The following is a 22,181-nucleotide window of genomic DNA, read 5'->3' as shown; positions in this document are numbered from 1 at the left end:
AGTTTTCCACTTTGCCACAGTCCATTTTAAATGAGCCTTGGCCCAGAGAAGACGTCTGCGCTTCTGGATCGTGTTTAGATACGGCGGCTTCTTTGAACTATAGAGTTTTAGCTGGCAACGGCGGATGGCACGGTGAATTGTATTCACAGATAATGTTGTCTGGAAATATTCCTGAGCCCATTTTGTGATTTCCAATACAGAAGCATGCCTGTATGTGATGCAGTGCCGTCTAAGGGCCCGAAGATCACGGACACCCAGTATGGTTTTCCGGCCTTGACCCTTACGCACAGAGATTCTTCCAGATTCTCTGAATCTTTTGATGATATTATGCACTGTAGATGATATGTTCAAACTCTTTGCAATTTTACACTGTCGAACTCCTTTCTGATATTGCTCCACTATTTGTCGGCGCAGAATTAGGGGGATTGGTGATCCTCTTCCCATCTTTACTTCTGAGAGCCGCTGCCACTCCAAGATGCTCTTTTTATACCCAGTCATGTTAATGACCTATTGCCAATTGACCTAATGAGTTGCAATTTGGTCCTCCAGCTGTTCCTTTTTTGTACCTTTAACTTTTCCAGCCTCTTATTGCCCCTGTCCCAACTTTTTTGAGATGTGTTGCTGTCATGAAATTTCAAATGAGCCAATATTTGGCATGAAATTTCAAAATGTCTCATTTTTGACATTTGATATGTTGTCTCTGTTCTATTGTGAATACAATATCAGTTTTTGAGATTTGTAAATTATTGCCTTCTGTTATTTGCAATTTTTTCAAAATGAAATTCCAGGAAACGTGTAAATATTCGAGTGTGATGGAGTTTTGGATGAGACGCTTGTTTGCGACGTTAGCAACTCGATTTGAATGTATCTGCAGTTTTAGTGAGGAAGTTCTTACTTTTGCAGTTGAAATAAATCTTAAAACCTTCCAGCCGAGAACACAGCAGTTGCACTCGAGTCTGAGTGATCAGGCTTTGATTTGCTTCAGACTGGAATCGATTGCAACGAGCGAATGAATCGACTTGCTTGCAGGAAGTGAATCCGACATGCTGTGTGGGGTTTTTGTGCTTTTCATGTATTTATCACTTCTTTCACTCTGAATCACTCAAACGGAATAATGGGTGTGAAATCACCTGGAAGTTATTATATTTCAGTTATTTATTTAAATATCTACATGTACAGAACATTTTGATCGGGTTTTTTGTTTTTCCTGGTGGTGGTTTGTATTTAACCTCTACAAGGCTGTAACGTGTATGTGTGTGTGTGGGGGGGGATGTACACCTCCATCCTTGCAGAAATGGCTGCTGTTGGTGGTGAGCATCATAACCTGCTTTTTCGGCATGGCGTCCGCCATCAGCGTCATGGTCTCCCTGGTTACAGCCATCCATAACAACGGCTCGAGCCTGCTGAGGCAGTGCAAGCTCAACAGCACCGTCAACACCTACAGCGTCACCTACGAGTGTCCGTTCGACCCCACGCGCATCTACGTGAGTGATTTTCCGAGCCTCTTCAATCCTCTAGTCCAGGGGTTTTCAAAGTGTGGGAGAGTCTGCCCCCCCCCCCCCCCCCCCCCCAGAGAGCAAATAAACAACGGTGCCCCCCCTCACAATTTTTGTTGTTGCTATACTTAATGTTCCATTCGTATTTAAAAAAAAAAAATTGTTGTACACATTTTTTCTCTTACACATTTTAAACATCTGTGCTTTTTTAAAACCTTTTTTACACATTTTTTTTTTTTAAAGATTTTTTTTGGGCTTTTTTCACCTTTATTTGATTGGACAGTGTAGACAGGAAATGAGCTGGAGAGAGACGGGGAGGGATCGGGAAATAACCTCAGGTCGGACTCGAACCCGGGTCCCCGGATTTATGGCATGGCGCCTTAGTCAACTGAGCCACAGCGCCCCCCTTTTTTTACACATTTTAAACATGCTTTTTAAAACCTCTTTTTTTACACATTTTAAACATCTGTGCTTTTTTAAAACCTTTTTTTACACATTTTAAACATCTGTGCTTTTTTAAAACCTCTTTTTACACATTTTAAACATCTGTGCTTTTTAAAAACCTCTTACACATTTTAAACATCTGTGCTTTTTTAAAACCTCTTTTTTACACATTTTAAACATCTGTGCTTTTTTAAAACCTCTTTTTACACATTTTAAACATCTGTGCTTTTTTAAAACCTCTTTTTACACATTTTAAACATCTGTGCTTTTTTAAAACCTCTTTTTACACATTTTAAACATCTGTGCTTTTTAAAAACCTCTTACACATTTTAAACATGCTTTTTAAAACCTCTTTTTTTACACATTTTAAACATCTGTGCTTTTTTAAAACCTTTTTTTACACATTTTAAACATCTGTGCTTTTTTAAAACCTCTTTTTACACATTTTAAACATCTGTGCTTTTTAAAAACCTCTTACACATTTTAAACATCTGTGCTTTTTTAAAACCTCTTTTTTACACATTTTAAACATCTGTGCTTTTTTAAAACCTCTTTTTACACATTTTAAACATCTGTGCTTTTTTAAAACCTCTTTTTACACATTTTAAACATCTGTGCTTTTTTAAAACCTCTTTTTACACATTTTAAACATCTGTGCTTTTTAAAAACCTCTTACACATTTTAAACATCTGTGCTTTTTAAAACCTTTTTTACACATTTTAAACATCTGTGCTTTTTAAAACCTTTTTTACACATTTTAAACATCTGCTTTTTTAAAAACCTTTTTTTACACATTTTAAACATCTGTGCTTTTTTTAAAACCTTTTTTACACATTTTAAACATCTGTGCTTTTTTTAAACCTCTTTTACACATTTTAAACATCTGTGCTTTTTTTAAACCTCTTTTACACATTTTAAACATCTGTGCTTTTTTTAAACCTCTTTTACACATTTTAAACATCTGTGCTTTTTTTAAACCTCTTTTACACATTTTAAACATCTGTGCTTTTTTTAAAACCTTTTTTACACATTTTAAACATCTGTGCTTTTTTTAAAACCTCTTTACACATTTTAAACATCTGTGCTTTTTAAAACCTTTTTTACACTTTTTAAACATCTCATAGCATCTTTAGCTAGCACCTCTTGGCAGGCAACACACTGTGGCAGTGGAGCATCTTCAGATCCAGTCCATGAAAATCCAAACTTTAAATAATCGTGGTCATACTTCCTTCTTTTTTTTGCTTGGCCCAGACTCTGTCTCCTCACTCACTGGAGCTTTAGGTACTAAAAATCCATCCATTTTGTCTCTGGTAAAGGCTAGCTGAAGTCCGCTAAATGTCCGCAATAGTAACTTATTCTGGTTTATTTTTCCTCATGTTGCGCCCCCCCTGAAGAACTCTGGCGCCCCCTAGGGGAGGCGCGCCCCACACTTTGAAAAGCCCTGCTCTAGTCACTCATGGGTTCTCACAGGCACAGCTTATTAAAATGTGGTGTTTTGCGTTTTTTTTTTTTTTCCTCCTCATTTCTCTCTCTCTCTCTCTCTCTCTCTAGCTTACGACTCTGACCCTGTGGGGGCTGCTCATCATGATGTCTGTGACCGAGGTGGTATTTTCGGCTCGCTGTTTGGCAGCCTGCACCAGCTTCCTGCGCCTCCCGTGCCCCTGGAGGAAGAGACTGAGAACCAGGGTAAAAAATAAATAAAACACACGCGTGTCTTTTGGCTCACAAGTTCACCCAGAAGGTCGGAAGGTGTTGATTAACTTTCTGTAACATGAGTAACCATTCTTCTTATCATTGTTTCTATAGTAACAGTTGATATGGTGAGGTTTTCTGTAAAGAGAAATGTTTATGGAAGGAGTCTCCGGTGTGAGACTTGAACTTCAGCTTTGCAGATGCTTTCAAGACGGAGGCCGTTTTTTCCTTTCGGTCTTATTAGCTTGGAGAGGCTGGTGAGGGAATGACTCTCCTGCAGTCGTTAACATGAATGCAACCATTAATGGATATTAAAAAAAAAAACAGTACAGCATGTTCTTTAGACCCTGTTCACACTCCAGCTTGCGACAGGTTTAATTTGCGAATACTTGGCGATCGCGCGGCGAATGTTCTCCGACCTTCATGAGTTGCGTGTTTGGTGCGTCTCCGCCTCGCGATTGGCCAAAAACGTCGCACAAAATTTCAGTGCACGTGTTTGAAATTTGGCGCCAATGTTTTCATCGGCAAGCTAAGTGGGGAATACTCGCAGATGGAAGCTCATGAGACCTTCGTCAAGCCTCTCGAGACGTATTCGTCTCAAATCCTTGTCCCCGATGCTCACGGGAGCCTCAACACAGCGGCTCTGCAGAGCCTAACCTTCGCCAAGACTTAGTGCGTTTACATTCGGGGATCCTTCGGAACACGTTGTGCGCGCACTTGGGACCCAGTCGTTACGGGAAACGCGTGATGTTTTGAGCAGTATCAGGACGCTGTTTTCAGAGACTCTGCAAATATGGTCAGGTATGCGGCGGGAGACGGATGCAGGTGCGATGTTTACAAAAGCGCAAACGAAACCAAGCAGAGTCGAGCTGTGTATTTAACCAGAGTCATAAACGTGGTGGTGATTAATGATCAGAGATGACTTGCAACCATGTGATCAAAATGTGTCATGAGCGTCCACCATGATGGTGGAGATGCAAAGCAGCTAGGATGGCAGCCGCTGAAAGCGTGTCTGTAAACGATGCTGAATTTTCTCAGTATTCCCACGATTTGAACGGTTGAGTCACTACGTTTACATGCACAGAGAGAGAATCGAATTTCTGCCGTTGCTCGACTGAAATCGAAGTTCAAAATGCCATGTATACACCTTAATTCGGCTGAAATTGAACCGAACTTGATTTCTCGGAATCGAGCTACAAGACCTAGTTTATGCGATTTCTGCCGAGCTACTTGGTGCATGTAAACCCTATCGAGCTAGTTGTCGAGCTACTTCCGGAAGTGACGAGTGACGAGACCACAAGCGGGAAACACAACCGCCTCGGTCGGCATGACAACAGTAGTAGCGAGCAGCAGACGAGGTCAGGAGGAACAAAAGAAGAAGAGAAAATGTGGATGTAGAGCTCTCTGAAGTGTGGGTGGAGCACAGAGGACGGCAGGACAAAGCTTCTGGTACTAATAGGCTTTTTATTGTCAGACTTTTCAGTTTAACAGCCTACTTTTATTCTTGAGAGAAAAACACACTCGCGCGCTGTGTTCTAGCCCCGGGATGAGCTGTTCCCTCTGCCTCCTTAAATAGGGCGTGGTTACTGGGAAGACACACAAACGCAGGTTAATTACCATCAGGTGAAGTGATTCTGCCACTCACCTTCCCTGGCTCCGCCCTCCTGTCACAGACCGGCGCTTGACCACGCCCCCACTGCCACAGGCAAGCAGAAACGTGCACTTCTGGAACAATGAGGAGGCAGAGTTCATGCTCATTCAGCTTAAGGAGTTGAATATATTAAAATTCATGGACGGAAGAAAAACGCGCAATGGAGAACACGGAACTGATAACTTTGTTTACACTCTTGAATAGCTCTTCATGACGACAACCGGAAGTGTACCAACACGATGGGGCGTGTTGCGCCACCTGTGGCTTGGGTGCACAATGCACCTCACACAATAGCCCCAGGGTTCCCGCGGGGTCTTAAAAAGCCTTAAAAGCATTGAATTTAAGAATTTGGAAATAATACCTTAAAAAGCCTTGAAAAAGCCTTGAATTTTAATGTGTAGGTCTTAAAATCTGTGCACAGTATGTAACTTCTCCGTATAGAATTTCTCATTATTTTTTAATATCTTAACCGCCATTATTTTGGTAAATAATGTACCGGTGGCCTAAGTGAGTAAATAAGTGGCGGAACTGGAGCTGTGGGCGGAACCATGCTATCGCACGCACACCCCAAGGGCAAAATTCTTCGAACACACATCCCTGAACTTGTTTGGCGCGCGGTAAAAGGAAAGTCTGGAGAATTAAGTCTAAAAGTATAAACGAAAAGACTATAGCCTACATATAGGCCTATCTATGGAAAAATGGGCAAATGTAAGTTTAACGAGGCATGGAGGCATCATATTTCATTTCGTGAGTGGGTAAAACCTGTCGATGGCAATGTATTCGAGGCGTTTTGCTGTGTGTGTAAAAGGGCGTTTAAACTCGGCACAGTGGGCGTGAAGCCGCTAGAATCGCACGCGAAATCATCAAAACACATAGCATGTATGAAAGAGAAACAGCGAACGCCTTCCAGCGCCAGTGTTTTTCGGCCAGCCGAAGCGGCAGTCAACGTTAGCCAACTACCTAGCATGGCTAATGCCAGCCAGCCTGTTGCTAGTGTAGTCTAGTGTAGTAGCGAAATTACGTCTTGAATTTGTGTATAAATGGTCTTAAAAAGCCTTGAATTTCACTTGAAGAAACCTGTAGGAACCCTGAGCCCGATTTCAGTTGTGTGCATGTACGATTGGATTTCTCTGGCACCCTGCTGGGACCTTCAGCTCGATTACCGACAACAGCTCGATTTGGATGTGCATGTAAACGTAGTCTGTGAAGATTTGATACAAAGAGAAGATGGATGTGTGTGGGTTTTGACCCATGTTATTTAAAAAAAGTCAGACTTTTCTGAAGACGCTTTTACCGACCACAGAGTACCCAGATATCGCGTCCTATCTGGTTTGGCTGCCAAAGAATCAAATCCGACCTTGGACGAAACGGAGCCCGTTTTCTGATTGGGCGCCCAGTCTGGATTGTTTCTATTGTATAATTTTGCTGGCGCTCCTAGAAGCGAAGCAGTAATACACGTGTTAAAATTATAACCACGATAAGAGGGAACGCTCATTTTCTAGCAACTCTTCCAGGATCTTATCAAGAGAGCTTTTGAATCTCACCCGAGATAAAATGACCACTGCAAACACGAGCTGTTTCGGTTTTAGCCTCTGTTAGATCAGCCCTGCCGATGTTGTTCAGCCGTGCTCGTCTCCTCTCCGTACTAAGCCTCAGAGTTTCCTCGCCCTCTTTCCGAATCACAGATGGAATTCTAAAAAATCGGAAAGTGCCAAGGTCACGAGTTCTGTTGTGACCACAGAGATACGGCAGAGCTAAAAGAACGCTTAAAGCAGCGGAAAAACAGTCGCGCACGCGTGACTGTTTTGTATGGAATGTCGCTTGGCCCCGTGTTTGTATCTCCACCAACATGGCCGACATCCATGTTTCTATTTTGCTTTGACGTCACTTGCAAGTCAAGAAAGCTTCTGTCCTTATATGCGCGTGCTGATTGCACTCAAATCAGCATCAGGCGTTTCCCATAATGACTGGGTCCTGTGTGTGTGTGAAGGAGTGACGGTCAAATGTTCGCCTGCTGTGTGACCTCAACTTCTAGCTCGCCTGTATATCGCCATAGAAACGCCTCATTTTCATTGATGAGCTGCAGCTTGACTACTGAATAAAATTTTGAACGTTGTTGGCAAATTTGCTTTTGTAAAAGAGGAATAAAATGCTTTTGTGACTCGCTGTTTTTGGTAATTAATCAACTTCGAAGTGATCACTGTAACGCTGCTTCGCACAACAGACGGAAAATGGTTTTTGACCGACTGGTTTACTTCAAGGGCTCGTTCACCCAAAGTAGTATTCTTTTGAATTTTTAAAAAAAAATTGAATCACTTGTGTTTTTTTTTTTTTTTTAAATGTATATAAAAAAATAATTGTCCTGTGAAACATTTACTCTTTTTATCTAACGATGTTCCTTGTTGTTTAAATCTCAGGTGCGTATCCGTGCGCCGAGGAACTCCGACCCTTCACCTCCCCATTCTCCTCCAGAACAGCACGACCTTCTGAGCAGCGCCTCGCCCGCTGAGCAGAACAGCTGGCTGTGAGCACAAGCGCTGCTTCACCTTCACCCAGGTTCTGAGATCAGCTGCCACTTCCTGCGTACGTGCGTTCGGGTTCACGATCTCAGTCCAGCACTATGAACTGCTTTTATTTCATTATTTAGACCAATCTGAATTCAGCACCAGTTTGGGTCGTCCAAGTTGGTGTCCCTTTGGCTTGGGACAAAAATCTCTACAATTTGAGTGTTGGAGAACTGAATGGATATTTTAAACCCCCCCCCCCAAAAAAAAATATGTTTAAGAAACGAAATGGTTTTTAAACGTTGCATAGCATCACCAAGATCAACTTGGGTGTCGAGGAACTCCAGGTTCTTCCAACCGACCTGCTCAAATTCTAACTCGGTGGTTGTGCTTGACCCAAACGTCCTACACGTATCTCCTCTGGTTTTACCCCAAAAACAAAGGAAAAATAACACTATGTAGTGCCTTTCACCAACTCGAACACTTTTTACACAGGAATGATGAACCAAAACCAAACAGAACCACAACTGTGACCATGAAGGAAGGATTGGTGCACAGCCCAACCCCACCCAGCCGGGACACTCGGGCCGTCTAACCAGAGTTCGCTTAATAGTACGGTGATGTGACCGAAGCCCTTCTGTTACTGACACTAAATAAATCTGCATTCATTCATTGACTCGGTTTGTAGGTTTTCAGAATCAGAACCGTTCTTCGGACACATTTCCACATTGCTGTGGTCAGTTATGATCCAATCAGCAAACTCGACACGATTCTGTCCCTTTACATGTTCCGTCGTTTCAGTTTAGTCTCTTCTGGTTTCCTAAATGAATCTCCTTTAATTTCAGTGGAACTTCCTTTACTGGTTTTGTGTGATCCAGTGAGCAACATTTTCCCAGTGTTCTCCAATGAAATCAGGCCAACGCAGTAATGGGTTTTGATTTGTCCGTCTCACATGCCCCTTCTCGACCAACAGGGAAAGGGTTTGGTTCTTGTTCTTGCACCAAATTTTGAACCGTTTGGAACATTGTGACCAAAAAGAAATTGGTTCAGGACCTGAAAAGTTGGTTCCCTCCCAGCTGGAACCAAAATATAGTTGGTTTTTTCCAGCACGAAACATGTCAGTGGGTGTGTCTTTTTAGTTCGGCGAGGAAGCAGAGCGCAGTTGTGGAGACCGCATTGGAAAAGGATGCATCTACTGAAGAAAAATATCTGAAATAATGGAACAAGCTCTGAGGTAATCAGTGCGCACCACCATCTTGCCATGGCCCAATGGTTAGAGAAGCAGCTTTGGGACTAAATGTTTGCTGGTTCGATTCCCTGAACCAGCAGGAATGGCTGAAGTGCCCTTGAGCAAGGCACCGAACCCCCAACTGCTCTGGCAAGAGTGGTTGTGATTTTAGCCAAAGAAGAACTGGTGTGATTATCAGTTCGGGTGGTGCCCTGCCTAAAAAACAAAAATCTCGCGACTACTGTTTACTCCCATTGTGAATTGTGCCACGCTGTCTGTTCATGACGCATCTTCGATGACAAAACGTGGGCTGGTTCGCTTTGCACAGAGAATCCTGACCGGAGCCAGTTCAAGAACCCATTGCCTGTTGGTCGAAAAGGGACAAAAGAGAGTTGACTTGATGATAAAGTACGAGTAATCTAGAAATACAAGTCCTCTGCCTCACAGATCAATCCAGGAACAACAGTCACTCGCTCAGATACAGCTGTTCAGAGATGTTTCTCAGCTTATTGAAGGACAAACGTGTATATCCACATGGTGTAGCGATATGATTGGAAAATGTAATCCGAGTTAACAGGGTGCGATAGAGTAGCTTCAGTGGGATGGGTGATGGAAAATTACCGATCAAGATAGACGAGTTTCAAGGATTTAACGGAAACGAGCCAAAACAAGTTGCGAGCGTTCCAAACATCTCAGGTGGCATAGCCAGGGCTGTGGGGACTGTATGAATGCAGTACTCCTGATCAGCATGCTCCCGTTTGCAGTCTCGGACCTTCACTTGATTTAAATTAATCCTCCATGGGTTCTGAGGCTTTTAAGGTTGCAGCCCTCAAGCTGTGGAATTCTCTTCCTCAGAACCTTCATGATGGTACATCCTTCCCCAAATTCAAGTCTTCTCCCTTCTCTCTGTGCGATCACTCACTGTTCCATGCTTGAGCTCGTCTGCTGTCTTTATGCCCAAGTTAACTGTGATTGTGTTCCTTTTCCATGTCTCTTGCGTTATGGTTGACTTTTGTTTTGGGTTCTTTGGTAGCGCCATTACTCGGCCAAACATCCTTGGGTTGGTGAAAGATGCTGTATAAATTAAACGTGCCTGGCAGCTCCATCTTCAGCATCCTTCTCCTAAAATATCCATCATCTCTCCTCCGCACATGTCCAAACCGACTCGCTCGCCTCTCTTGGTTTGTCTCCAGACATTCCAACCTGAGCTGTCCCTCAAACGTACCAATTCCTAATCCTGTCCATCTTCATTGCTCCCATTGGAAATCTCCAGCTCCTCCTCCAGTGCCACTGTCTCCAACCCATAGAACGTAACTGGTCTCATTCCCATCTTGCAAATGTTCCCCTTTGGTCACAAATCACTCCTGAGAATCTTCACTTTGAACACTTGACCACCTTCTTGCGTCCTCCCTTTCCTTCACATTCCATCTTGCTCCTATTGACTTGGATCACGATGTCTTCTGCAAGCATCATCGTCCATCCTTGATGTCTCGCCACTCTTACTTCCATCTCCGCCACTCCCGGCTTTCTCCAAGTCCACAAAGACCCAGCGCAACTCCTTCTGACCACCTCCGTCAACATCCTCAAAGCAAACCTCACACATTTCCTGGCACGAGTCCATACTGCTGTTTGCTCATCACCATCTCTCTTCTTACCCGGGCTTCCATTACTCTTTTATAACTCCATGCAGTGGCTGATCTTGAGTTCCTCTGTAGTTACTCCAGTTCTGCACATCACACGTAATTCTTGAAATTTTCTTCACTCCTTAGTCGTCGTCTCTTGTTCAAGGTGCGTTTTATATATGTACTCCAGACCAGTAGGGGGCAGCAGATCACCAGAAAGATGGGGATAAGCAAGGAAATACACAGTCCTTCCTGGTTTGGTTTGGCTCCAAAGCCGAAGATGACGCACTGTTCAGCAGATGAGATTATTTTTTTAATCAAGGAGCCTGTGTTTGGTCTGTTACTGCAGGAAGGAGCTTAAACTGTGCTCTCATATTAAATTACCGTGTTTTTTTTTGTTAATAAATAATGTAAACATCTCCTATGGAGTAAAGGTGTTTAGTTTCTTGAAGGAGGAAAAAGGCACTTTTTAATTAAAAAGCCGTGGTTATAGTTTACTCCTGGTTTAATGAGGTGATGTATCTGTGTGCCGGAGGTGATGGTCGTTGATGTCCACGTTAACGTTCTTGTTTGTGGATATATCATACAATATCATTATATTCTACACTTTCACACCTGTTGCACGCACGCGTGCCCTAGTGATGCGTCTACACTATTTTAATTCATGATTTTTGTTATTGCAGATATTTAGTTTCATATAGATATTTTAGAAACTGTCGTGCTGTTTTAACATTTTCTATACTCCGTCAGGTTAACTCCTTTTGCTTTATTCTTTGTTTCAAAGCTTATTTTTGTAAACTTTGAACGGAGAGAGATTTTTTTTTTTTGAAAGGAAATGTGAGTATTGTGCGGATATTGTCATGCTGTATTATCCTTTCTCTGTTTAAAAAAAAAAAGTCCTACATCGTGCACGTGTAAGTGTTGGGTGTGTAATGATGTATCGTATCGTGTGATGATAAATTGCAATACAAATGTATGGTGATTTTTGAATTAACGGAAACAAAGTGAACAGTGAATCATCAAGCTGCCTAATCTTAATTTTTCCTTGCTGTAATTGCATTGTTTAGACAGCAGAGGGCACAATAATATACATTATACGTACAAGACGAAAACGTGTTCTATTCCCTCTAAGTGGGTTTCATTCATATTTGGTTCGATAGCATGCAATATTGTTGGCATATCGCTTATCCTACATGTATTGCGTCACTCTACCCAGTGGAGAATGAGTGTCGAATATGGTTGACGATATTGCACGGTTGTCAAGACAAGTCACATGTCAGAGATGTAAAACTTCATCTGTAAACAAACATGGCTGCCAAGTTAGCTTCGTTAAACATGGAAGATGAGAGAATTTTGAAAGACAAAGACGCGTCGAACATCTGAAAGGAATGTGTATGTATAATTAATTATATTGGTTGGTTTTTTAAATTTTTTTAATTATTTTTATTTTTTTTGTGGTCTGTGGAATACATCTGATTCAGCTACTCGTCTTTGACTCGTTCAGCATCATGCTAGCTGAATGGAATATATCTGATGGACCACAAAAAAAGTCAGCCAATATTATTTAATTAGTGGGAAAAAATGTGACCTTCACTGTATGTGGAAGTAACACAGCTCTAATGCTGCGAAAACACACAAACGGATCTAAAATGTGAAAGAGCTGTTGATTGTGTGCAGATTTAACAAGAAATCGGAGCTCTCTTTTTACAGACTGCTGAAAGATAAAAGAAGCAAATGGAGGAAATACAAATGTTCAGAAGTTTTTAAGAAGGAATTTGTCTCCTTAATAAAGATATTTTACTTGTGTTTCTCCAACCTGTACAAATGTGGGAATTTTGTTGGTAAAGAATAGCAAAATCAATTTTGCTTTTTTTTTTTGTTTTTTTTGGGGGGGGTTTGTTTTTCCCCAAAAAATATAATTGGGGGGGAAATTGAATCGTGAATTGAACTGAATCATTACATACCTAGTTAAGTATAGCTCATGTGAATTGTGGGAACCTTTTTGAACTCTGCTCGAGTGACCTGATTTGTAAAGGTTTTTGTTTGTGTGTAACTTTTATAATGGCAGGCTTTTACACTTGCATTACAGAACTCCTGTACTTTGTCTACAGAAATAAATTTTAGACCAAACTGCGTTTCTAGCGCATCATTTATGCGTTAAAGCTAGATGGCCTTCCGATTTCATAAAATCGGTGAAATTTAGTTCGCTCTGAAATGTGGTGATTGTGATATATGTTTATTTCTGTAATATCTCACAAAATATCAGGCCGTTCTGTGGCTGGGAAGTTATTTAATTTGAGGGGATTAAAGCAAATGTGCATGAAATCCCTCACTTCAAGCAGACAGAGGAAGTCCGTGTGCGCATGCGCAGGTTTCCCTTTGAGCGTGCACTGACAGTTCCATCATTCGGTCACTAAACGAACAGCTGATCACACCGAGGTGCTCGCTGAGCGCCTGTATTTATTAGTTTGGTCCTGCGTTTCCTTTCCTTCGTATAGAACATGACCTCTCGCTTTCTGTTACTGTAGTTGCTCCTTCATGTTTCATTCACACACTTGCGTCCTCCATTTTTCTCTCCTGTTTCAAATTTGTATCCCACAATGCCTTGGTGTGAACGGGGAAAGCCCACCATGTGATGATGCATGACGTAGTATCTTGTATTGGGTCATGGTGAAGCAGGAAAAAAATAGTGGAGAATTTAGGGCCACGTGGAGATAAATTCATTAATTGTTCCATTTAACAAATAAATAAAAATTGGAAGCCTGATATATATATATATATATTTTTTTTTTTTTAAATTCGGTAGCTTTCGGTCCACTAAACAAAAATAAGTGGGTGTCGGGGGGGGGGGAATTCTTTTTATGAACTACACTTAAAGTCTGAGGCAGTCTAGCTTTAATAAACCCTTGATTTAGGTTATAAAACTATTGTTTTATTTGTGTGTATTTATTTTTGTGTATATAGGTCCGTATGGTGAAATACCGTGACCGAGGTCTTGAAAGTACTGAGCGAGGCCCTCTGGGCCGAGGTCAGTATTGAAGGCCGAGGTCACGGTATTTCACCATACGGACCGACCTTAAGCTGGTAAATAATATATTTATTTTATTCTTTACCAAATTCTAACAGAAAACGAGAGCACCCGAAAGGGAAAAACCGAGCCGAGCCGCCATTTTGAATCCTCATTCACGGCTGTAATGCAAATTGCTTCCTCCTCGGTATACAAGTGCACTTCCATGGCAGGAAAAAAAACTACATTTTGCCGCCTATGTAGTCCCCTATTTATACAAATAGGAGTCATTTCAGGATTCAGCCATGTTTTTGCTCGGCGTTAGCAACAGTTAGAGGTTTTTAGCTTTCTCCTGAAATGTTTTCTTTTATTTCTTCTTCCTCATGGGAGTAAAACTCGCTTTCGCTGTGAACACTGTCGTTATCGCTATCCATGCTGTAAAATTAATGCCGTTCTCCTGAGAAATGCTGGCAAAAATTTATAAGATTTTTGGTAACCTTGTAAATAAATCTTATTTTAAAAAAAAATGTTGACACAAATGCTACCATGTTTGTTGTGAACAAGTGAGTCGCCTAGGTCTGTATTGTAGGACAGGGACCCGCTCTCCAGCCAATCAGAGCGCAGGATTTGATGGAAACGGAACACGAAAAAAATAAATTATATTTACACTTATTTATTGAAGGTTATTTTGACTCCAAGAGCAACCAGCATGGTGAAATAAATGTATTAAATGACTTTTTATTTATACATTAACAGACACCAAAAAAAAGTTAACATTTTCATAAATTTCTTGGTGTGAGGATCCTCCTGCGAGTATAGACTTTTTTTTTTTCCCTCCCAGAATTACATACAAGGAGCAATTATTCTGTACTTCAAAAGGGGGGAGGAAAAGAGGCTGGTTAGGGACAGATGTGTTGGATTTTTTTTTTTTTCGTTCTCAGACATCTTCAGCCTTTTTTAATATATCAAGCAAATAAAACTACAGGAAATAATCACCAATATTTAAACAGGAAATAAAAAGAGCGAGAGAGAGACCTGACCATCCTCAAATTAGGATCTCAGTAGGCTATATACAGAACATGACTTGTGGGGGGGAAAGGATGGGGGACGTTTCTGTCTTTTGAAGCTCTCGTGTGGTTGGTCCTCAGTAAGGCTGCTCCTGATACTGCCGCTCAGTGGCCGTGGTGAAGTCCTCCAGGACGCTGCGCAGGTACTCGAATGTAGGGCGGTTCTCCGGACTATCCGTCCAACACTCCTTCATTATGCTGTACAGGTCCTCGGGACAGTTGTCCGGACGAGGCATGCGGTACCCTTTCTCCAAGTTCTGGATCACCTCAGGATTTGTCATACCTGAAAACGAGGGCGAACGAGAGCTCGTATAAATATAATTATTCTACCCACGTTCACTGGATATGAGCAATCGTGCGCTCTGATTGGCTACTACTAGGATATCAGCTCATATACCATCAGTAGAGAAAAACAAAATGGTGGCATGTTAGTGAACCAACCAAGGATGGAAAAAAAAGCTACTCAAACAAAACCCTAAAAAATAATTGACAAAATATGGAATGAAAGTATTTGGTGCTGAGGACTTTTTTTTTTTTTAAATTTCAAGAATTATTCTTATCGCGTTTTTCACAAATTGCTCCTGTCATTTCGCCGGTTTGTTTATGTTCCAAGTGGAAATTTTGTCAGATGTTTTGTATAAAGTTTTTACTTCAGCAAATTTGCTAAAACTAAAAACTGTTTCTCAAAATCCAGTGAATGTGGATCTATCCATCCATCCATCTGTTATCTGTAGCTGCTTATCCTGTTCTACAGGGCCGCCTATTATATCATAGGATAGAATAAAACCGTTATTCCCCTCAATCTTGTTGTACACGGCTTATAATTAATTCCCAGCCTGAAAGATGAACATCTCAGCAAGTGATCAATTTCTTAAATTATTTTATGAGCAAAAGAGGTTTTCAGAAGTTAGATTTTTTTTTTGCACGCATGCTATCTCTGCCTACACCTCTCACCACTGATTTGAATTCTGTTCATTTTACAAAACAGTGCTGCACTTGATCTCAAATCAGCTCCAGAACCATCTGACGAGCTTGTGAAAGCAATAAACGAACAAACAGGAGTTAAGTGTTTATACCTGGGTAAGGAATTCTGCCGTAGGTCACAATCTCAGTCAGCAGGATGCCAAAAGACCAGACGTCTGATTTGATGGAGAACGTGCCGTAGTTGATGGCTTCAGGAGCCGTCCATTTGATGGGAAACTTTGCACCTTTTGGGGCAAAAAGATCAAGCTCGGTCAGGTTCTGATGAAAAGAGTCCAGAGAGGACAGGAGGACTATGACATCTCACCTTCCCTGGCTGTGTATTCGTTGTTCTCGATGAGCCGAGCAAGGCCGAAGTCTGCAATCTTGCAAATGAGTTCCTCAGACACCAGGATGTTGGCAGCTCTCAAGTCTCGGTGGATGTAGTTCTTCTGCTCGATGTAGGCCATACCATCAGCCACCTGCAGGGGGCAGCACATCATTAGGAGTGTGTGTGTGTGTGTGTGCGTGCGTACACTGGTGGTTTACACGGTCACCGAGATGTGGGCCAAGTTCCTGAGTCAGGGAGTATCCTGCTTCCCTTTGTTTGACTTTTGACCTGTAATAGTCTCCTCCACCCAGTTAGCAGAGGGAGATCATTTCTCTTTCACGGATGGTTAATTTCCTGTTCTATTATTTTAACTGCATGATTCTGGAGTGCTGTTTTAGATACAAATTTGACATGAGAAACTGGCACCTCATTGCCACCCAGAGACCCACAACGTTCCCGTTCTACCGTCCTGAGGCCCACAAGCTCCTCCTCCTACCGTCCTGAAGCCCACAACCTTCCCATTCTACCGTCCTGAGGCCCACAAGCTCCTCCTCCTACCGTCCTGAAGCCCACAACCTTCCCATTCTACCGTCCTGAGGCCTACGAGCTCCTCCTCCTACCGTCCTGAGGCCCACAAGCTCCTCCTCCTACCGTCCTGAAGCCCACAACCTTCCCATTCTACCGTCCTGAGGCCCACAAGCTCCTCCTCCTACCGTCCTGAGGCCCACAAGCTCCTCCTCCTACCGTCCTGAGGCCCACGAGCTCCTCCTCCTACCGTCCTGAGGCCCACGAGCGCCTCCTCCTACCGTCCTGAAGCCCACGAGCAGCTCCTCCTACCGTCCTGAGGCCCACGAGCAGCTGCTCCTACCGTCCTGAGGCCCACGAGCTCCTCCTCCTACCGTCCTGAGGCCCACGAGCTCCTCCTCCTACCGTCCTGAAGCCCACGAGCGCCTCCTCCTACCGTCCTGAGGCCCACGAGCTCCTCCTCCTACCGTCCTGAGGCCCACGAGCTCCTCCTCCTACCGTCCTGAAGCCCACGAGCGCCTCCTCCTACCATCCTGAAGCCCACGAGCGCCTCCTCCTACCGTCCTGAAGCCCACGAGCAGCTGCTCCTACCGTCCTGAGGCCCACGAGCTCCTCCTCCTACCGTCCTGAGGCCCACGAGCTCCTCCTCCTACCGTCCTGAGGCCCACGAGCTCCTCCTCCTACCGTCCTGAGGCCCACGAGCTCCTCCTCCTACCGTCCTGAAGCCCACGAGCAGCTCCTCCTACCGTCCTGAGGCCCACGAGCTCCTCCTCCTACCGTCCTGAAGCCCACGAGCTCCTCCTCCTACCGTCCTGAAGCCCACGAGCGCCTCCTCCTACCGTCCTGAAGCCCACGAGCAGCTCCTCCTACCGTCCTGAGGCCCACGAGCAGCTCCTCCTACCGTCCTGAGGCCCACGAGCTCCTCCTCCTACCGTCCTGAAGCCCATGAGCTCCTCCTCCTACCGTCCTGAGGCCCACGAGCTCCTCCTCCTACCATCCTGAGGCCCACAACCTTCCTGTTCTACTGTCCTGAGGCCCACAAGCTCCTCCTCCTACTGTCCTGAGGCCCACGAGCTCCTCCTCCTACCATCCTGAAGCCCACAATCTTCCCGTTCTACCATCCTGAGGCCCACGAGCTCCTCCTCCTACCATCCTGAAGCCCACAACCTTCCCGTTCTACTGTCCTGAGGCCCACGAGCTCCTCCTCCTACCATCCTGAAGCCCACAATCTTCCCGTTCTACCGTCCTGAGGCCCATGAGCTCCTCCTCCTACCGTCCTGAGGCCCACGAGCTCCTCCTCCTACCGTCCTGAAGCCCACGAGCGCCTCCTCCTACCGTCCTGAAGCCCACGAGCGCCTCCTCCTACCGTCCTGAAGCCCACGAGCAGCTGCTCCTACCGTCCTGAGGCCCACGAGCTCCTCCTCCTACCGTCCTGAGGCCCACGAGCTCCTCCTCCTACCGTCCTGAGGCCCACGAGCTCCTCCTCCTACCGTCCTGAAGCCCACGAGCAGCTCCTCCTACCGTCCTGAGGCCCACGAGCAGCTCCTCCTACCGTCCTGAGGCCCACGAGCTCCTCCTCCTACCGTCCTGAAGCCCACGAGCTCCTCCTCCTACCGTCCTGAGGCCCACGAGCTCCTCCTCCTACCATCCTGAAGCCCACAACCTTCCTGTTCTACTGTCCTGAGGCCCACAAGCTCCTCCTCCTACTGTCCTGAGGCCCACGAGCTCCTCCTCCTACCATCCTGAAGCCCACAATCTTCCCGTTCTACCATCCTGAGGCCCACGAGCTCCTCCTCCTACCATCCTGAAGCCCACAACCTTCCCGTTCTACTGTCCTGAGGCCCACGAGCTCCTCCTCCTACCATCCTGAAGCCCACAATCTTCCCGTTCTACCGTCCTGAGGCCCATGAGCTCCTCCTACCGTCCTGAGGCCCACGAGCTCCTCCTCCTACCGTCCTGAAGCCCACAATCTTCCCGTTCTACCATCCTGAGGCCCATGAGCTCCTCCTCCTACCGTCCTGAGGTCCACGAGCTCCTCCTCCTACCATCCTGAAGCCCACAACCTTCCCGTTCTACTGTCCTGAGGCCCACAAGCTCCTCCTCCTACTGTCCTGAGGCCCACAAGCTCCTCCTCCTACTGTCCTGAGGCCCACGAGCTCCTCCTCCTACCGTCCTGAAGCCCACAATCTTCCCGTTCTACCATCCTGAGGCCCATGAGCTCCTCCTCCTACCATCCTGAGACCCACAACCTTCCCGTCCTACCGTCCTGAGGCCCACGAGCTCCTCCTCCTACCGTCCTGAGGCCCCCAACGTTCCCGTTCTACCCATAGTCTCAGACCAACAAACTCCTCCTACCATTGTGAGACTCTCCTGAGATCGCCTAACATTCTTCTGCTCACAATCTGTTCAACAGACCACTCTGAGGCTCACAAGCTCCTCCCCCTACCACCTTGAACAACCTGCCATCCTGAGGCCCACAAGCTCCTCCCCTTACCATTGTAAAGCTCTCAAACCTCCAAGTGTCTGCAGACGACAAATCACAGAGGGGCGTGTTTTTGATTCCATATATTGAACTTGGAGTAGGTGTGTCTTGATTGCCTTAAATGGGAATGTGGGTGTGTCTGTGATCATGTCTGAATATTAACAGACGTCAAGATTTTTCAATCATATTCAATAATTTTCTTTATTTCCTTTTAACAAAAAGGTAGTGAGAGGCGCACACCGCTGGAGCGGAGCCTATTTACGGGCCAGAAAAGTTTAAAACAGAAGTCTGAAATGAAGACCCGATCTAGATTCTTCGCATGGAATATTTTTATTCATTATTTTCTTATTATAATATCTATCTTTTGAAGATTTGAAGCATAGAAACGGAGTGTAAAAAAGTGTTAGACTACAGCTTTAATCTAATTCACGCTGTGTATTTTAGATACGTGTCGCTGAAGAACACAGAACACTTTCTTTAAAGCACTTTATACTGGCAGAATGAGGTGTGAAGGTGTTTGTGTGTGTGTGAGAGAGAAATGAAAGTGTGTGTCAGCAGATGCATTGTTTGTCATGGCAGTAGATAAGTTTTCATTGCTAACAAAAAAGAAGAAAAAAGCTTGAAAGATATTAATCTTTGGCATGCAGTACTAACTTTTCAGAAGGTGTGTGTGTGTGTGTGTGTGTGTGTTACATGGAAACGTACCCTCCGGGTGTGTGTGTGTGTGAGAAATGTAAACTCAATCTGATAAGCAAAAAAAATTGCTCATACAAGTGAGATGTGGCATGATTTTTTGCCAGCCAGTGAAGGTGTGTGTGTGTGTGTGTGAGAGAGTAATTTCACTTTCAATAGCTGCAAGACAAAAACCTATTCAATCCTTAATTTTAAATTTACAAAAATCCTGTTTTATATATAGAGACTCACTTTTCTTCGCACTTCGTATCACTTCAGTTGTGTAACTTGTGCGACTGGCTGAAGGTCACATGATCAGAGTCGCAATATGTGACCTGCAAAGCACTATCAGGCCTTGTACCACAGCACTGTTGAATCCTCGAATCTGATTGGTCGGAAGGGGTCGATGGAGCTCTGACAGTAGCGCAGCTGCAAACTACAGTTATACCCTCCCCGGCCACTTTAATGGGAACTTGTTCTTGGCTGCAGGAGTGGAACCCAGTGTGTTCTGTTTTTCTCCTGTTGCATGCTGAGATGCTTTTCTGCTCACCACGGTTGTAAAGAGTGATTTATATGAGTTACTATATCCTTCCTGACCAATAAAAAGCTCGATCTACCTTGAATCTGTCCTCTGACCTCTCATCATGAATGTGTTTGTTTCCACCCACAGAACTCTCCCTCGCTCACTCACTCATGTTTTTTGTTTTTCGCACCATTCTGTGTAAACTCTAAAGACTGTTGTGTGTGAAAACCCCAGGAGATCAGCAGTTTCTGAAATACTCAAACCAGCACCCATGCCACAGTGAACGAAAGTCACACTTCACTGCAAGATCACAATTTTTCCCATTCTGATGTTTGAACATTAATTAATTAACTGAAGCTCTTGATTTGTATCTGCGTGATTTGACGCATCGTTCTGCTGTCGAGGGATCGGCTGATTAGAGAACCGCATCAAACAGAACAGCAGGTGGACGGATGGGTGTTCCTCAAGGTGGTTGGTGAGTGTATATTAATGTACTTGTTCTAATAAGTCATCGTTTCTATAGTAACGGCGTCTCAAGTTTAATATATGAGAAGTTTAGTGAATATTTAGCATTTCTGGAAGGAGTCTCCAGTATCAGACGTAAAGCTGTCACTTTGCATTTTCTTAGTAACATAAGATGTCTTTTTGAGAGAGAGAGAGATGGGGGGGGATGAGCGTTTATAGGGTAGTATCTCGCTGGGCTGCGACAAATTTGTGAGAGTTTCAAAAGTGTCTTGAAACATTCGGGGGGCTTCTCAATTTCCTCGCATGAGTCGCAAAGTGTCGCTCCTTCGTCGCTGAAATTTTGAACATGTTCAAAAAATTCGTGCGACACAATTTCTCTCAAAATGGCTGCAAACGCGTCGCGAACCCTTCTCGAGTCAGTTTCCATGAGGCTTCCTCTACTAACCTGCCTTCTGAGGGAAAGCCGGGCTGCGACAGCCTGTGACTAGTTGGAGACACAACAATTGCGGTAAAATATGAATTCGGTGTGATTCCGAATGAAAATTGTCACTAATTCGCATATTTTATCGCAATTGTTGTCTCCAACTAGTCGTGAGCTGTCGCAGCCCAGTGAGATGATCCCTATAGCTACAATAATGCCTCGGTCACAACCGCCTGTACGTGCTCCTACGGCCGGTCTATGTGCAAGAAACGCACGGAGGGTGTGCGTGTGATGTGCTGATTTTCGAGCCGTAGACTGGCCGCAGAGGTTCTTGGTAATATCAAACAAACTCTACGGGCGCTTACGTTTTTTTTCAGGTTGCAAGATAAACTTGCGGCCAACGTGCGTCTTTCTCCACGAACAAAAAAAAAAAAACGCAGCGATTTGGGAAACGCCAAAAATCGCATGGCCAAAAAAATCGTACGTCCGGTTGTGACCTAGGCTTAAGTGAGAACAGGAGCTAATTTGCGTTGAGGCCGAATAAAGCACCTCAGGTTGTGCAGTTGGAGGAAAATAATCAACAATAAGTAATTCTCCAGCTACACTTGATGATCTTTCTCTGGACTTCCTACAGTCCTGAAACGCAGTACTCATGATATTGGTAGCATTTTTACAGTAAACACGTTGTTGTTGTTGTTGTTGTTTGTTCTTCTGCTTCTTAGTATTATTCAAATGAATATTTGCATTGGCTTAGTGTGTGGTGTTAAATAAAGTGCAAGTTGTTCAGCACGTGTCGTGTGTGTGTGTGTGTGTGTGTGTGTGTGTGTGTTTTTCATTTTCTCTGATTATGAGATTAGACTCTCGAGTCTCAGAGCTGATTAACCACCAGCTTTTCAGACCATTGCAGAAGCACACTGTTAGGAAATGTGGTGTGAACATTTTTCAGTCCACTTAAATCTAAAATCTTGTTTAATCGCAGTGGGAAAAGATGGAGTGTTTACCAGTCAAATGTTTGTACACCCCTCCACTACTCATTCAGAGGTTCTCTGTATTTTTTTGTATTTTCTCTCTTGTAGAACATCATCTAAACT

The 22,181-nt window shown here is 44.1% G+C and overlaps 2 protein-coding genes across 5 annotated transcripts in view; one reads left to right on the top strand and one right to left on the bottom strand.

Moving 5' to 3' along the window:
• The window catches only part of tmem54a (transmembrane protein 54a), a 60,928-nt gene extending 48,161 nt beyond the window's left edge, over positions 1-12,767 (top strand). The window contains exons 4-6 of the mRNA XM_060933312.1: positions 1,293-1,484; positions 3,492-3,626; positions 7,701-12,767. Coding sequence (XP_060789295.1) covers positions 1,293-1,484; positions 3,492-3,626; positions 7,701-7,811 — 438 coding nt within the window. The 3' untranslated portion in view covers positions 7,812-12,767. The remainder of the gene's footprint in view (positions 1-1,292; positions 1,485-3,491; positions 3,627-7,700) is intronic.
• Positions 12,768-14,366: 1,599 nt separating this feature from the next.
• lck (LCK proto-oncogene, Src family tyrosine kinase) overlaps positions 14,367-22,181 on the bottom strand; it is a 79,635-nt gene continuing 71,820 nt past the window's right edge. For all 4 annotated transcript variants that reach the window (XM_060933308.1, XM_060933310.1, XM_060933311.1 and 1 more), the window contains exons 11-13: positions 16,000-16,153; positions 15,788-15,919; positions 14,367-14,994 (exon numbers count right to left, since the gene is read on the bottom strand). In XM_060933308.1, coding sequence (XP_060789291.1) covers positions 14,789-14,994; positions 15,788-15,919; positions 16,000-16,153 — 492 coding nt within the window. In that variant the 3' untranslated portion in view covers positions 14,367-14,788. The remainder of the gene's footprint in view (positions 14,995-15,787; positions 15,920-15,999; positions 16,154-22,181) is intronic.

This window comes from Neoarius graeffei, chromosome 11 (genome assembly GCF_027579695.1).
Source record: "Neoarius graeffei isolate fNeoGra1 chromosome 11, fNeoGra1.pri, whole genome shotgun sequence".
Taxonomy (NCBI): domain Eukaryota; kingdom Metazoa; phylum Chordata; class Actinopteri; order Siluriformes; family Ariidae; genus Neoarius; species Neoarius graeffei.
This window is presented reverse-complemented; position numbering and strand designations above follow the sequence as displayed.